The sequence below is a fragment of the Ptiloglossa arizonensis genome, chromosome 10 (genome assembly GCF_051014685.1).
Source record: "Ptiloglossa arizonensis isolate GNS036 chromosome 10, iyPtiAriz1_principal, whole genome shotgun sequence".
Classification (NCBI taxonomy): domain Eukaryota; kingdom Metazoa; phylum Arthropoda; class Insecta; order Hymenoptera; family Colletidae; genus Ptiloglossa; species Ptiloglossa arizonensis.
In genome coordinates this window covers 8,440,377-8,456,365 of record NC_135057.1, presented here as the reverse complement: position 1 = coordinate 8,456,365, position 15,989 = coordinate 8,440,377, and the positions used below count along the sequence as shown (strand labels likewise).

At 27.9% G+C, this 15,989-nt stretch overlaps 5 protein-coding genes across 8 annotated transcripts; 2 read left to right on the top strand and 3 right to left on the bottom strand.

The window, feature by feature from the left end:
* Nucleotides 1-323: 323 nt before the first annotated feature.
* Fcp1 (RNA polymerase II subunit A C-terminal domain phosphatase Fcp1) lies at nt 324-4,567 on the bottom strand. Of its 2 annotated transcripts, none has more exons than XM_076321586.1 (7): nt 3,260-4,567; nt 2,719-3,022; nt 2,415-2,659; nt 1,481-2,249; nt 1,246-1,413; nt 865-1,144; nt 324-688 (listed from the first exon to the last, which is right to left on the bottom strand). In XM_076321586.1, the coding sequence occupies exons 1-7, from the start codon at nt 3,484-3,486 to the stop codon at nt 411-413; spliced, it is 2,271 nt and encodes a 756-aa protein (XP_076177701.1). In that variant the 5' UTR covers nt 3,487-4,567; the 3' UTR covers nt 324-410. The 2 variants fall into 2 exon arrangements, with proteins under 2 accessions (XP_076177701.1, XP_076177702.1); XM_076321587.1 differs by having other exon boundaries at nt 2,719-3,030; nt 3,260-3,399.
* Nucleotides 3,860-7,529, top strand: LOC143151996 (uncharacterized). 2 transcript variants are annotated; one of them, XM_076321588.1, is made up of 6 exons: nt 3,860-3,974; nt 5,069-5,225; nt 6,175-6,383; nt 6,566-6,957; nt 7,049-7,223; nt 7,301-7,529. In XM_076321588.1, the coding sequence occupies exons 2-6, from the start codon at nt 5,093-5,095 to the stop codon at nt 7,397-7,399; spliced, it is 1,008 nt and encodes a 335-aa protein (XP_076177703.1). In that variant the 5' UTR covers nt 3,860-3,974; nt 5,069-5,092; the 3' UTR covers nt 7,400-7,529. The 2 variants fall into 2 exon arrangements, with proteins under 2 accessions (XP_076177703.1, XP_076177704.1); XM_076321589.1 differs by lacking the exons at nt 3,860-3,974; nt 5,069-5,225 and adding an exon at nt 5,990-6,102.
* A 134-nt stretch (nt 7,530-7,663) lies between these two features.
* Snup (snurportin-1) lies at nt 7,664-9,585 on the bottom strand. Its single transcript, XM_076321590.1, has 6 exons — nt 9,428-9,585; nt 8,985-9,117; nt 8,647-8,902; nt 8,380-8,568; nt 7,916-8,287; nt 7,664-7,837 (listed from the first exon to the last, which is right to left on the bottom strand). Exons 1-6 carry the CDS (start codon nt 9,441-9,443, stop codon nt 7,811-7,813), a joined length of 993 nt encoding a protein of 330 aa, XP_076177705.1. The 5' UTR covers nt 9,444-9,585; the 3' UTR covers nt 7,664-7,810.
* Nucleotides 9,586-9,893: 308 nt separating this feature from the next.
* Hook (hook microtubule tethering protein) lies at nt 9,894-13,060 on the top strand. Its single transcript, XM_076322169.1, has one exon. It carries the CDS (start codon nt 10,299-10,301, stop codon nt 12,387-12,389), a length of 2,091 nt encoding a protein of 696 aa, XP_076178284.1. The 5' UTR covers nt 9,894-10,298; the 3' UTR covers nt 12,390-13,060.
* Dhdds (Dehydrodolichyl diphosphate synthase subunit) lies at nt 13,039-15,301 on the bottom strand. Of its 2 annotated transcripts, XM_076322170.1 has the most exons (5): nt 14,613-15,299; nt 14,293-14,454; nt 14,059-14,207; nt 13,730-13,914; nt 13,045-13,664 (listed from the first exon to the last, which is right to left on the bottom strand). In XM_076322170.1, exons 1-5 carry the CDS (start codon nt 14,771-14,773, stop codon nt 13,434-13,436), a joined length of 888 nt encoding a protein of 295 aa, XP_076178285.1. In that variant the 5' UTR covers nt 14,774-15,299; the 3' UTR covers nt 13,045-13,433. The 2 variants fall into 2 exon arrangements, with proteins under 2 accessions (XP_076178286.1, XP_076178285.1); XM_076322171.1 differs by lacking the exon at nt 14,293-14,454 and having other exon boundaries at nt 13,039-13,664; nt 14,613-15,301.
* Between the last annotated feature and the right edge of the window lie 688 nt (nt 15,302-15,989).

Sequence of the window (15,989 nt, the reverse complement as noted above, 5' to 3'; positions counted from 1 at the left end):
TTATATAAAATAAACGTGTTTAAATAAAACTAATTTACTACTTAAAAAGAGAATCAATTTTGACATAAAAATTGTATAAATGAAGCACTTTTTATATATCCATTATGTATAATTGTTAATGTACAAATCAATACCTACTCTTGGAAAGAGTAATAAGGGAAACGATATTAAAATAATAATTTATTAAAAATACGATATTAATCCTATATATGGGTTTTGTGCATATATATTTTGAATTCAATAACTAAATACAAAACACTTCCTTTGTATTCTTCCTCGTGAAAGTTGTACATTATTGTTTTATATATATTATATGTAATAATCATTATTAAAATTGATCAATTCGAAATTTACAAATAATGCAATGATTTGATTAGTTTATAAAAACAAGAAAACAACTTTGTAATGAATCATTGAGAAAGAAATTCCCTTTCAAGCGCAGCTCCCATTGCATTCCACTCTCTATCGTCTTCATTGTCCATTATTTCAAGATCTTCAACTGAATCTTGTGAATTATCACCCAAATCTAAATCATCCGGTAAGTCCTCCCCTCTTCTAAAACGCGTTACAGGATCGTCGTCGTCGTCTTCATCCAATGTACCTTCTCTTCCACTCGATGACTCATCATCTTCGGAACTTCCATTAGACAATTTTTTTTTCTTTCTTCTAGGTTCATTTATATTATATCCTATGTAGCAATTAAATAATAATTAAGTTATATTATCTTTTATACGACCCATTTTATCATTTGATAAAAGTTTAGAATATTCTAGACTATTAATTTGTTGAGTTTTCTAATATATAATCTGTAACTATTATTAAGTAAATATTTCAAACCTGTAAAATAATATATATAATACGTACGTTCACAATGCGTGGAATCTTCAGAATCAGAACCCCTGTTGCGAATTTTATTATCACATTCTTCTGCACTATCTAAATCTTCTGTATCAAAAACAGGTGCATCCATTTCTTGATCATCCATATCTTCTTCAACTTCTTTATCCATAATTTCTATTTCTTCCTGTGTAAATGACATCAAGGGATTAATACTATCAGCAAAACTGTTTTCTGTTCCCTTTTCTTGATCCTCAATACGTTCTGGACTGCTACAGTGAGGAGGTGGTATTCTAGAAGCACGAGCCTGAAAGTATGTATTTGTTTATTGAAATTAGGAATGACTATCAATCAGAATTATTATTTTACTCAAATAGTGATAATTATTATGTTCCATAGTATTTTTACCTTTATAGTAAGTGGGAATAATCGTTCGTCAACATGTTCCCAACGTTCTGCACAAGTCCATAACCAATCTGGATTCACAATTTTTATATTTTCAGTTTTCTTAGCTGTGTTAGCTTTAGCTGTACCAGGTCTAATAGCAACCAAATGAGTAGTTTTATCCAACAAATCCTAAAACATAATAATTTATTATAATAAAAAAAAATACATATTAATAGGAAAAATATTAATAAATTACTTGTGATACTTCTGCTCCAAATGCTCTGGCAACTTTATATGCTCGACTTTGATGAAGTTTCTGATGAGTGGGTATTAATCCACTAAATGTTAAATGTACTCCTTTTAGTACTTGTGCTCGTACTCGTGGAATAATATTACGTAACGATTTGCGCCCTGTCTCCTGTTCTGTATTAACATAAAATTCTGCATGAATTCTTCGAAGAATATCTTCTAAATACAATAAATAATCATCATCATCTTCATCTAAAATATTATTTTCATTAAATTTTATATCTTCTTTTTTAATATTTTGTGCTGAATCTGTTGATGGCACGCTTTCTTTTTCCTCTGATATTTTGTTACCCTTGTTTTCATTACTAGAATTTGGATTTTGATTGGTATTATTTATAGTGTCATCTTTGGTATTTACATCGTTCTTTTCTTTACATTTGCATAAATTTTCTTTATCTTCGGTCGTTTCTTGAATCTCTTTTTCAAAATTGTTATCTGTTGTAACTTCTTCATTTGATACTTCAGATACACCATTTTTATCTGTTTCACGTCGATCATCCTCGGTACAAAGTTCATTTATATTTTGTACTTCAGGTAAAATTAATCCATCATTTTGTGATATATCATTCTTTTCTAATCCTGGTGGTGCATGTATATCACCAGTATGACGAAAAAAATGATAAGGTTTTACTTGAACCAAATTTCCACATCCTTGCCACACATCCTCTCTATCGTCTATAATGCATACAAGATCATCTCCACATGGAAACAAGGCTCTATAATGATTAGATACTTTTATATGTTATGGCGTGTATGTGTAAACAATTAATAAAATTAAATATAAATACATACATTACTCTACGTAACATATGTTACTCTATTGTAACATTTTTTAAAAGTTCATAAATAAATAGAATGAAATAATACTTTTATAATCATACTTAAGATTGGCTGTTTTTGAGGCAGGATCAAAACATTCGTCCCTTGAAAGTATTCTATGAGAGAATAAAATTCCATCTTTATCCAATAATGCAGCTACAGTATGTGCATAATTTCTCGCTCCAAATGTACATATATGCAATTCATACAAACGACTCATTTCAGAGAGAAAGTGTCGGGTATTAGGCCTTAAACGGGTATGATACCATGGAGAACTTGGTCCATAAAGTTGATAATGATAAACATCCTGCAGAAGGTTCATTAATAACACTACTACAATTATTGTTACTGCACACATGTATGTACCTTCATGTTAGGAGGAATGTTATCATTTGTTGTATGAACAATTGTTTGATCAAGATCAACAAGTAATGCTAGCTTGCGATCATTTAAAAGACGCTGTTCATCTTCTTTCCCAATTTTTTCAGCCAATTCCGGGCATACTTTTAATTCTGGTACACTATGTACCATAGGTACACTAGCTTGTGATATTTTTGTACTTTCACTCTCTTTACCAATTCCTTCAACCCTTAAATCTACACCACATTCAGCACATAAATCCTTCATTACAGTAGGATGTCGACATCCTTCTAATGTCATTACCAATTGCCTGAAACACTAATCACTTATGCAAATTTGGAAATAAATTAAAAATATACAGAAACTAATATACATTATGATAATCTTATTTAAATAGAATTTTTGAATTTATGATTTTTACTCATAATAAGAAATTATGCATTTAATTTATATTTATACTAAATATTCGAGAATTTTTAATTGGAAATTCACATAACTCTTTTAAATTAATAAAACTAGCAAACGTAAGGTTAAGAAAAATGTGTACCCAGGCTGAACAATATCTCCTTCTTTCGCCAAAAGTTTCGTGACACGACCAAATCGTGTGGCTCGATACTTTTTCTCAGGACCTTTGCCATCTTCCGTTCCAGGAGCAATATTTTGATACAAAAACAATATTCTGCCCGCTGAAACCATTGTATTCATTCGAACCCTCCATTTTAATATTTTCGCTGGTTGTCCACCAAACGGAAATGTGATCTCTATTGTACCCATAACTCTTTGATAGTGAACATTCAGATGTTAAAATATAATCTACTATTGAAAAAAATGAATTTATCGAACGTTGAACCTTTAACGTTTTTGCGCGGGAGATAACATAAACACACAGAAGTTCAATTTCTCGACATCGACAAACACATACATATATGTCCAATGGAGTTCGTCACGCATACTCAAGTGCAGTCGCGAGTATTAATTTGTCCCTCGTAAGGGGAAAGGCACTAGCATTAGATTCCCCTTCTCTTTCACAGATTGCTCACGCGCGCGCTGCGCAACATACATGCGCAGAAATATAATACCGCTGGCTGTGTTACGGAAGAACCGCAACGGAAAATTATAATCTTTTGAATATGCAACTTCAATGCAACTAAGAACACGCTGCACTTTCATACACAAAAAGTATATTTTTACTTAGGTATCCTAATTCAGATTTTACAATATTCAAAAATGTTATTTACATGTTATGAAATTGCTGTAGAAAGGTAATCTATATATAACATTAAGTTAAAAAAACGATTTAAACGTATCAATCATTCTTATGTTACACGATGTTACTAAACTTCGTTCAGTGAGAGCTTCGACGATATTAAACAAATACACAAGTTTCGATTTCGATCCAATATGTGTAAAATCTACGTCAGATACACGTATGACCAGAAACACATCGAATCAAAGAATCTACAGTAGTTACACATATAGTTTTGATCGACATCTTTTAGGCTTTTGCTAAACGAAGTATCAGCAGAATATTTTTTTACCGAAGAAACCAAATTTATTTCTAAACTTCTATAACTGTATACCAGGGCTGTACAGCGTAGGACTGTGTCTCACGGCTGCCTTCACAGATCATATCTACTTACGTTATTAAAGAAATCACGCGATACTAAATAGACAACCAAACCAAGATTTGATTTCCATAAAAAACTTAGATGCTGCACACGACATATGATTAGTGTCACATTTAAATGAAACTAGAACTCTAGAGGTCTCACGAAATCTCGTTTAGACAGCGCTTCTGTAGAGCAATAACATAGTTCAGAAAATTACAAAAGTATTGCTGAACTCCACGTATTGCAATATTCTTGCCGTGTAAGGAGAAATTCACCAACTTCGTCTATCCTTCTCTTTCATGGCAGACGTCTAGATTTCCCGCGCTAAAGACCTGGCTGTCCGATACAGATGCGCAGAGATTTTGTCCGTTAACCTAGGTGTAACAGCTACAATCAGATTGTCTACCAAGAAAGAAAAGGAGTAGTGAAAGCTAGTACTTTCTCCTCTATCTTAAAACTTTCCTAAAAGATACAAATTTTCCTAAAATACACACGCCACAAAAATACTATCATACTACATAAATGCAACGAGTGCTAGGCACGTTTTGACTTCTGATTGGTAGAATATACATCGTCGTTATTTTATACCAATCAAAATTCAACGCTTTTCTTTATAACTACTGTTTAAGCATAGTCAACTTTATATTCATAGTGTAAGGTTTCCTACATGCTCAATCTGAAGTTGCATTAAATTTCAAACATTTTCAAATTAGTAAACAATACAAAATTTTAAACGAAACATTTAGTTTACAGTTTTTAAATATTATAAAATGGAAGGTAGTGCGTATAACACTAGTCAGAGAATTTGCTCAATCCGAACGCCTCGAGCAAGAGATAGACAACGATTTAATCTGACCTCCGATAATGTATCTGAAACACAGGATCCTACTGAGGCATTAGAAGGTAGTTTTGTAATATTCTATGTAAGTATTCTACTTATCATAAGGATGAAAAAGGTCATATAATCGTAGATTTTGAAACATCCCTTGTTACAGTTATAAACACTTTTTGTTTACCAACAGTGTGGTAAAAACAGTTTATTAAAGAAATTTGAAGAAATAATTCCTTTTTCAATACACGCCTTACATTGACATCTCATGGACTATCAAATATGTTCAAAAATTCTCAAAGTACTTCAAATTTTGATACATGAAGAAACTATATGATCTTGAATCATTTTTCCATAACAACAGGAGTATCATAAATGAAAATTTTAAGATATCTTCTTAAATACAAATTCCCTAATTCCAATTCTACTTCGACTCCTTCGACTACAAGTATTATTCCTTACTTCCAACAGAAAAAACAAAATAATAGTATTTATAACTTAGTGTGTTTTTAAAGTCTTAAGGAATCCTCTTATATTCAGATATATTGACTTCAATTCTACTGCGACTTATTCGATTGCAATTACTATTATTATTTAGTTCTAAGAAAGACATAATAATATTATTTGTAACTTTAATCTTCGTAAGCATTTTTTCGAACTTTATCATAAACAAAAAGTATTTGTAATTGAGAAATAAAGTATTTCCAAATAATTACTCATATGATTTTCTTTCATTATTATTGTAAGTAGAATAAATATGCTTTTAAAGTTTGGCCAGCTATGTTTGAAACACACTTATAAGTAAAGATAAAATTTTTAATTATTTATCAACTTTAGTTATCAGTCTAATGTTTAAAACACTAACATGAAATAATTGTAGAAATATAAATTACAAAACAATCATTAAGTTATATATTCAAGTTATGTACAATATTAGAAAACTGTTTATAGGTTAGATTTTTAAACTTTAATTTTTAAATTTACCAATTTCCAAAAGATATATTTATGTTACATATCTTACAGAATTATTACATAAAACATGGACTATTTTTGGTGTATCTACTTTATTTAATTTTCACCAAGATGAAGTACATTTAAAACGATATGCAAAACGATTAAGGGAAGAAGTTGCAATGTCTCTATCACAAGAGGATGTTATGTACAATGCAAAACTCTATATTATGACTTACGTTGAAATAAGACCCAGCCCAATAGATCCACCACCAATAAAGGTGTTATTATTAATTAGCAATGAAATATGTTCTGAGTAAACATACATTTTACGTAATGATCTTATAAAATATATCCATCAGAAATATAATAGAAAGTAGTTATAGTTTTTGATATATATTTAATAAGAAAATTACACAATGATTATTATGTATTTCATAGATTAAAAAATAAATAATTACAGATTGAAGTTTATGCCAAAAAGTATCATTCTAATGAAAGTGTAGAAAAATGTATTTACAAAGGAATACTTTTATCTTGGAAAACTATTGACAAAGAATTAGCTATGTCTAATTGTATGAGGTTACCGCTTCTGTTGTGTCATGGAACAAAAAGTACCATGAAAATTGTTCACAAAACATTAGGCCATATGTTTGATTGTATAATAATCGCATTAAATGCTTTAGAGGAAGATTTAGTATGGCTTATTCCTATTGTGGTTTCTCCAACTAATGAAGAAGAACATCCAAAACGTACAGATACAATTTCCATGGAGTACAAACTGACAACATCATTAGATACAGATATAATAATAATACATTTTAAAATTTCTGATTTAATAAGGATTGTAAAAATGTATGTTCGCAAGTTTTATAAAGTAATAAATTTGCTACCACTGATATAAAAAATATAACAATATTATTTGAAATACACATTGTATTTTTAGGTATGCAAAGGATCAAAATGATGAAGAAAATGTTGAAATTTCCTTTGATTCAAATTATGTAGATAAATGTCGTGAAGCTTTACATACTCAAGTGTTACACACTGCCGGCTTACAAATGGGACAATGCATGTTATATAAAATTAATTTACCTACATTTACAATAATGGCAAACAAAGTAAATAAAAATATTTTTAATTTATATATGCATATATAATTTTTTTATTTTTTTGTAACATCATTGTTTATTTTCAGATGAAAATACGAAATATGAATGTTATGAATCGCGTCTTATTATATTTAAATAAAAAAGCTCTTGGTATATGTCATACGTATAATTTTGAAATGTTTTAAATTATATAAAAACTGGAGAATTTTTATTTGTATATAAAATCTCTGGAAATAGGTAAAATTTTATCAAATGCTAACATAATTACTATTTTATAAATTTTTGGACATTTTGTTGTTAATAATCTGCAGAAGAATTTTACTTGTATACAAAACCCCTGTAAATAAATACAATGTTTCTTAAATTCTGACATAACTGTTATCTTTTAAAATGTTTTTAACATATATTTATTAGAGTATAGTGTAATTTTTATAAATACATTGTATAAATATTGTTCTTATAATTGTTATTTATTATTACTATTTGTACAAGAAAATTGTATTTACAAAATATAGTAATATAAAAGTCATTAATGCATTAATTACTTTTCACTTCTGTAAGAAGCTCGTTCATATAAATAAAATAAAATTTGGTTTTTAGGAATTTTCATCTATAATATCCATCTATGATAAAAAAAAATAAAAAGTTCTCTTAATTATTTATTTAATAAAGTGAGTTACTTAAAAAAAAATTGAACTTACTTGGCATACTGATTTTTCCTTTCTCTTTTTAGCTCTGCTATTAAGAATATAATATTTGAAGTCTATGTAGCCATCAGGTTTTTCATTAAGAAGTGCTGGTACAAAAATACCGAGTACTTCTGATAACATAAAAGGTTTTAACCATGTTACAAGTGGAGTACGACCTTTTGTGTATTGTCCATCACGGTGATAAAATAATAAGCCATCTAAAGAATCTAAATTTGGGAGATTTGCTAATGCTGAACCTATATCAGTATCACAACTGATATTTGGTAATGATAATATTGGAAATGTATTTATATGTGTATTTCTTTCTTGTAACTCTTTTATTTCCTGTAATTTCGATTTTAACCAAAAAAATCTAAATTCGGTCTAAAACAAACAAATTCTTTTTAATTTGTAATTATAATGATAATTGTACCACTTTAGAAAATCTTGTTAAATGTAAGAACTAAAAATCTTACATCACAATTCATTAGAGATTGATTAGACCATGCAAGTACATCTAAGACACAATATGTCTTTTGCTGTTTCATCCATATACAATCAATAATAGTGCAACTGCTTCTTTGACCACAGCGATTACCACCTGGTAGTGCTGAATAAAATTTCCCAAGTCTATTACCTCGTTTATTATATGCATTAGTTACACCCTACAAAATAATAGATTCTAATATAGTAAGAGAATTTAACTTTTTCTTTTGATTGATATTATTTTCATTTTAACATACTTTACATGCTACTACTAAAGTTCTTTTTCCTTGTGGACAAGGAACTATGATCCATTTTTCTAAAAGATTCTGAGGTACATCTAGCATCCATTCAGACATCATTAAGCGATTTGCATAATGTTTATGTTGTTTAGGTGAATAATTTTTTTTTTTTTCACTTTCATCAATTTCCATATCTTCTTCAAATTCATCTTCTTCAGAATTAAAGACTCCCTCTAATATTCTTCGTCCAACATTAAATGAAATATCTCTACATCTAACAATTAATATTATTAAAATGATTATTTCCATAATTTCTTATAAGATACAATAGTAAATGTGTATAAAAACATACATACTGTTTTTGAAACTGTAATAAATGTTGACGCCTTATTTCTTGATTGTCTATATGTAAGTTATAGTTACCCTTTTTAAGAAGTTTTTTATAAAATATGGCACGTGAATTACCAGTTGCCATAATTAAGTTACTTGCTATATGAAATTGAATCACATACAAATGAAAATAAGTATTGATTATCATATTATACTATTTCAAAATAAAGAAAATAAAAATCAATTAATTAATATTGCTACTTTCAATTTTATATTGTAATATAGTTAATTTTTTAATTTATGATTGTTATTAAAAAATGTTTTTTTTTAATAATACAAAATTTATACGAATTCTTCACAATACTTTCACAACGAATCAAGTAAATTGTACATAAAACAAAAAACTTTTTTGTACATTTTATTCTGTTTAATGATGCATATATATTGTCATAGAAAAAAGTGTACTTACACATAAATGGTATCATTCATGTTTTATTTCAATCAATGGTTTCTTTGTATTTGATTCAAATTACTATTACACTTCGTCCAATAAAAGTCTAGAAGGTGCTAAATAAAATACGTAACTGTGCTCGACTCTCATTAATTCGTGATGACTCTAGTCAGGAGTGTCTGATATAGGTCTGACGTGTAGTGAGTCAAAACACAGCTTGGCAATATATATATATATATATATATATATATATGCATGCATTTCTAATATTCATCATCCTTTATTAAATCGTTCCTACATTGGTACACTATTATTAATATACATAAATTATAACTTATATAAATTTGATTTTATTTGTATTTATTTAGAACATAGGTCCCTTCGGTTTTCGTCCTATTTAAAGTCACGTGGTTTTGTTTAGTATGTTCCAGCTCACGCTGGACAAAGTATAATATTGCGAAAAATGTATAAAAATGTTGTCGCAAATAGATCTTTCTGCATTACATGATTGGTAATAGCTAACAAACAATTGTTGCCAACGTGTATTTTTGGAAATATAAAGTAAAATTTCTGTAAGTTTACAAGAAAACTAACTAAAAGGGAAAGTAACTCGAAGTAACTACATTTACTCTATTTCCGTTCTATATGAACAATCGTCGGAGTAGTATTTTCACATGACTTTGAAGTTACTTGTATTGAAAATAAGATAGAAAAGAGTATTAATGAACCAGGTAGCGATGATAATACTTTTGTCAGTTTGCACATTAACTGTACAAGAAGAAAGAAATACTTTATAAACCAAGATTTTTAAAAGAATTTACGTTTGTTGTAAGATTATTGTTTATGACAGGACACATATCATTTTTTACCGTCTTAATTAGAGATAACAATGGACGATCAACAGTTAAACAATTTAATTAAGTGGTTAGATACTTTTGATCTTTTGGCACCTCACTCATCCATAGAGGATATAAGCGATGGTGTTGCTTTAGCAGATGTTTTAGCCCAAATTGCTCCAGAATGGTTTACTGCTGCTTGGAGGGCAAAGATTAAAACTGATGTCAGTTCTAACTGGCGGCTGAAAGTTAGTAACCTCAAGAAAATAATCGAAGCTGTAATGGAATATTATATAGAATGTTTAAATCAACAGTTATCGGGTTATATTAAACCTGATGCAACTAAAATTGGTGAACATTGTGATAATTATGAGTTACGCTGTTTATTACAATTAATTCTTGGTTGTGCAGTTAATTGCAATCAAAAGCAGCAATATATAACAAGAATCATGGGTATGGAAGAAACTGTTCAACAAGCTATTATGCAAAGCATTCAAGAATTAGAAAGTAATATGAATGGACCAAAATTAAGTTTAGGTACTAGTCTTAACTTTGAATCTTTAGATGTTGCTGATGCTACTCAACAAAGACTATTAGCGCAACTTCAATCAACTGTTGACATGAAAGAACAACTGGCACAAAGGTGTCATGAACTTGATCAACAATTGTCGCTTTTACAAGAAGAAAAAGTAGCATTAGTGGCAGAAAATAAGAAGTTACAAGAAAGATTAGATGAATTTGATAATCCACAAGAATCTGGTTCTATTTTAAAATATTCTGGCCTTAGGAAGGAAGTGGAAGCTCTTAAAGATGAATTATTTAAGGTAGAAACTTCTAGAGATGATTATAGATTAAAGGTAGAACTATTAGAAAAGGAAGTATTAGAATTACAGTCTAGACAAGAAGATTTACAAAAAGCAGCAGATGAGGCTAATCATTTAAAGGATGAAATAGATGCACTGAAAGAAACTGTGGATAAAGTTGCTAAATATGAACTTACAATAGAATCATATAAAAAAAAAATGGAAGATTTAAGTGATTTAAGACGACAAGTTAAAATATTGGAAGATAAAAATTTGGAATATTTGCAGTCTAAAATAGATTATGAAGAAGAATCAAAGCGAACTGCAATGTTACGTAATCATTTAGAAGTTTGTAAACAACAACTTGCTGAAGTTCATCATAAATTAGATGAACAAACCAATAAGTGTGATAAACTTGAATTTGAAGGGAAAAAAATGGAAGCAAAATTGAGCACTTTGCAAAGGGAAAGAGACAGATTAATTGTTGAAAGAGATGCTTTAAAAGAAACAAACGAGGAATTAAAATGTGCACAGTTACAGGCAGCAGAAAATATGGCAAAACCTAGTACTGAAAGTACAGTTGCAAGTACAGAAATGATTCCTCTTGAAATTAAAGAAACACTATTATGCTTACAACATGAAAATAAAATGTTGAAGCTTAAACAGAAGGGAAATGATGATAAGCTTCCTACAATTCATGCATTGTTAGAAGATTCAGAGGCAAGATTGAATACACTCAGAGGTCGAAATCGCAAAGCTAATCAAACAATAATTGAATTAGAGAATAGATTAGATGAAGCATTGGGAAATCAATCAAGTGGTGAAAATAAAACTGATAATGCTAATTTAGGTCAAAAAATAACACAGTTGCAAGACGAATTAAGAAGAGTACAAGGAGAAAAAGAACGTTTGATTCTTCAAATTGAAGAACGAGAGAATGCACTACAAGTTCAAAAACAAAAGTTAACGCGTCGAGAATATGATAATGCAATATTTGAAGAACGTTATAGAAAATATGTAGAGAAAACAAAGAGTGTTATAAAAAGTTTAGACTCCAAACAAAATAATTCACCTCCTAATGAAGTAGCTCTTTTAAGAAATCAAATTTTAGAACAACGGAAGATTATGGAAGATATGGAACGATCTTTAAAAGAATCTAAATTAATCAAAGAAATGGAAGAGAAACTAATGATATCTGCCTTTTATCAATTAGGTTTGAATTGTCATAGAGAAGCAATAGATCAACGTCTTGCAGCCTTGAGTTCAGGTCCAGGACAGTCTTTTTTGGCAAGACAAAGGCAACCATCAGCTAGACGTCATCTGCCTTATAATTCTAAATAATATGTAGCAAAATAACTATGTAGATTTACAGACTATTTTAATTAGAATTTTTTAAATATAGCAACTATACAAATAGAAATAAGTCAAGACTTTGTAGATTCAACATTTTAAGAAATATTTAATTTCATGCTACTATATTAATCTTTATGCTTTGTAAAATGTATTATATATTTAATTATTCATTTAATTATTACCAATAAATTAACAAAATTCCAGTTTATTGTTTTGTAAATGTATATGTGAAACTGTAATACAATACATATATTGCACACATTACTTATTTTTATGGTTTTAAAGCATAATAAATATGTATACAAATTATAAATATCAAAATATAAAACTACATAGCTTTATATGTTTCTACTTAGTAAAAACTACAATAATGTTAATGTGCCTCTCAATATTTATTTAATAAATAAATCTTATATAATTCTACAGGCACGCAATAGTTCTAACGTTCTTATTTTAATGGACAGGATTTATAAAAAAAAAACTGTCAAATGTGGTGGGTAAAATTAAAAAATCGAAAAGTATTAAAAATAAGTCAAACATTTAACATGCTGCAACAAACCTGATGTACAGGATATTTCAAGAAAATATTATTTTATTTATATATTTTATTTATATGTATGTAATACAGAAAATAATATACAAATTTGTAAACATATGAAATAAAGGATCAATTTATGTATATACATAAAATTTGTTTCTTACTTTTTTCAATAGATATCTTATAAATTGGATTCATTTTGTAAAGAAATTCACACAGCATAAAAATATTATATATATCTTTTTATCATAAGAATACAACAAGATTTACGAATCATTCATAATGTTCACATTTGTATACATTTTACCAGCTTTATCAAGTTTAGAAGATGCAGAGGAAACTTACTTTTCAAAACTATTTCTATGTATATAATTAAATACAAAAAATTGTATAAAGGAACATATTATGTTTACATAAATATATAAAGGTATTCAAATTTTGATCTAATAATTATGATCAATATTATTGAAATGTGTTATTTCACTATACTATGTTTAAATATTTGATGGGTATATACTTTCAATTGCAATTTGCCTTTTGTAAAGTAATTTGTCAATGTATGTCAATTGTCTATTGTTTTGTACTACTGGCTGCACACTTTGTATTTTCATGATCTTTTGTATATCAGAATAACATCTTTGATAATAAAATATTGCATTAAGAAACTCCCATACATTAAATTCTGGCCATAGTACATTAGTAAAATAAATGCATGTGTTTGATATCTGAAATTTATTAGATAATAATAATTTAGAGAATAAAAATACTGTCTAAAAAAGGAATGACTTACTTGCCACATAAGAAAATCACTAAATCTGACTTCACCAGAAGTACGAATTAATAAATCAGGATTTGGCGAACCATTAGTGTACAAACAGTTAGTGATTAGATTTTCATCAATGTCTTCTAAGAGAATATCATCACACTTAACACCTTCAATTACATCCTTAATGGCATGAGTAATTTCATCTCTTGCTAAAATATTATACAAAAGAAAATTTAAATATAATTCTTGATGTGTTACATAATAGTTTCCCACTATTATTAGGATTTCATAAAATTAATTATAAGTGTAGCTTCATTTACTTTACATATAAAACATCTTTTAAATGTACTTACATGTGTAAGCAAATGCAATATTAAGAAATGCCTTAGTATGATCTTTAGTGAAAATCATAGCTTCAGCTATTAATTCTTGTATATTTTGAGGTAGTAATGACAAATTACCAATTATACGAATACATATTCCATGTTGTTTGGTTTTATCTCTAAAATAAAAATGTTTATTATTTTTTATAATTGTAATGAAGTTTAAATAAACTACTTTATAACTATAAATGATTTTGAACACACTTGTGACTTAGAAGATTTTGCAATTTTTGCTCTACAAGATTAAAGAGCCCATTTACTTCTTCTTCTTTTCTTTTAAAATTTTCAATACTAAAGGCATAAAATGTTACCTCTTGTATACCAAGATCTCTACACCATTGTAGAGTTTCAGCAAATTTATCGAATCTAAACATTTTTATTTATTACAAAGTATATGAAATAATATAGAAATGGAATATACAAACTGTATATATATATATATATATATATGTGCGTGTGTGCGTGTGTGTGTGTATATATATATATATATATGTATGTGTATATTACATCTCATTAATACTTACCCTTTTGTATGTCCTTCTATTTTTTGCATTCCATTTTTACTTGCATAACGCCTATTACCATCCATTATAAATGCTACATGCTTAGGAATATGCCCAGTCTTTAAAATTTTTATGGCCAAAAGTTGAAACCAGCTTAAAGTGCTATCTCTTATCCATGACATTGTTTACAAATATTTAAGTATATAATTTATAAAAATAATATTTGAAACTTCTTCAAGTGACATTTACATTTAATTTTAACTTAATTATTAAAATTAATTAAAAATAGTTCATATATTACTTTTTTTGTCGTTTTGTGTACTTTTCCATCACACGTAACACTAAGGTATAATGCCACTTTTATTAAAAAATATATATCATTTTACATAAAATTGTAATTGTAGAATTATAAATAACAATATTATTCAAAAGTACCGTATGACACGTCAGTATGTAGAAAAACTTTTACTAAAGTAATTATCCTACTGACACGTCGACATTTAACCTTATCAATATTTTAAATACACATTCATTATCTTCATAAATCGTGATAATTCGTTTCATAACATCTTTATTTGTACAGTCTGTATGTTATTACATTTGCTTATTATTATATTTATTAATAATTTTTTCAGAAATACAAAACCTTAGAAAAGTTACATACGAGTTGCATATACATACATTCGTCTATATACATGTTGTTACACATCGATATTTCGAGTTTTATTCGAGTTACTCAGCGTCCATCTTGAACCTTACCTTCACTAAAAAATTGTATTTGTTTTTATCCTCTATAAATGTACATAATTATTTAAATACTTGTAATAATAACACTTTTCGGATACTTATTTAAGACAATTATTGCAATAGATATATTTCACAAGAATTTCTTCGTTATACCAGATTCCAAAATAAATATGAACATTATTGCACTAGTGTATAATTTGTAATATTGAAATTAAAATAATTAATTTATCCTGGAAATGTGTTAAAATAATATAGAAAATTTTAGCACAACACACTAGATAGCTGTATAAAAATAGAGTTCTTATTTTATTAATAATAATCTTTGTTATTATTTATTTATGATCTAAGTAGTATTGTTTCTGGATTGTAAAAGTACTTTTTTTTAAGTAAAAATTTGTTTTGATGTCGTAAAGACTATAATCTAATCATTGATTAGGCACTTATGGTGACAAACTTTACGACAAACTTTCCACTATAATTTGCTTCAATTTATATTAATCTTAAAATCGAAACTATACACTTTGTTTACGTTTCTTATAATTGCGGTTTTCTGTCTCTACATTTTTAATTTCAATTATACCGCGTTGCAAGGAACAGACGTTACTCATAAATATGTTTTATAGCCATACAAATTTATAAACGATAATCATT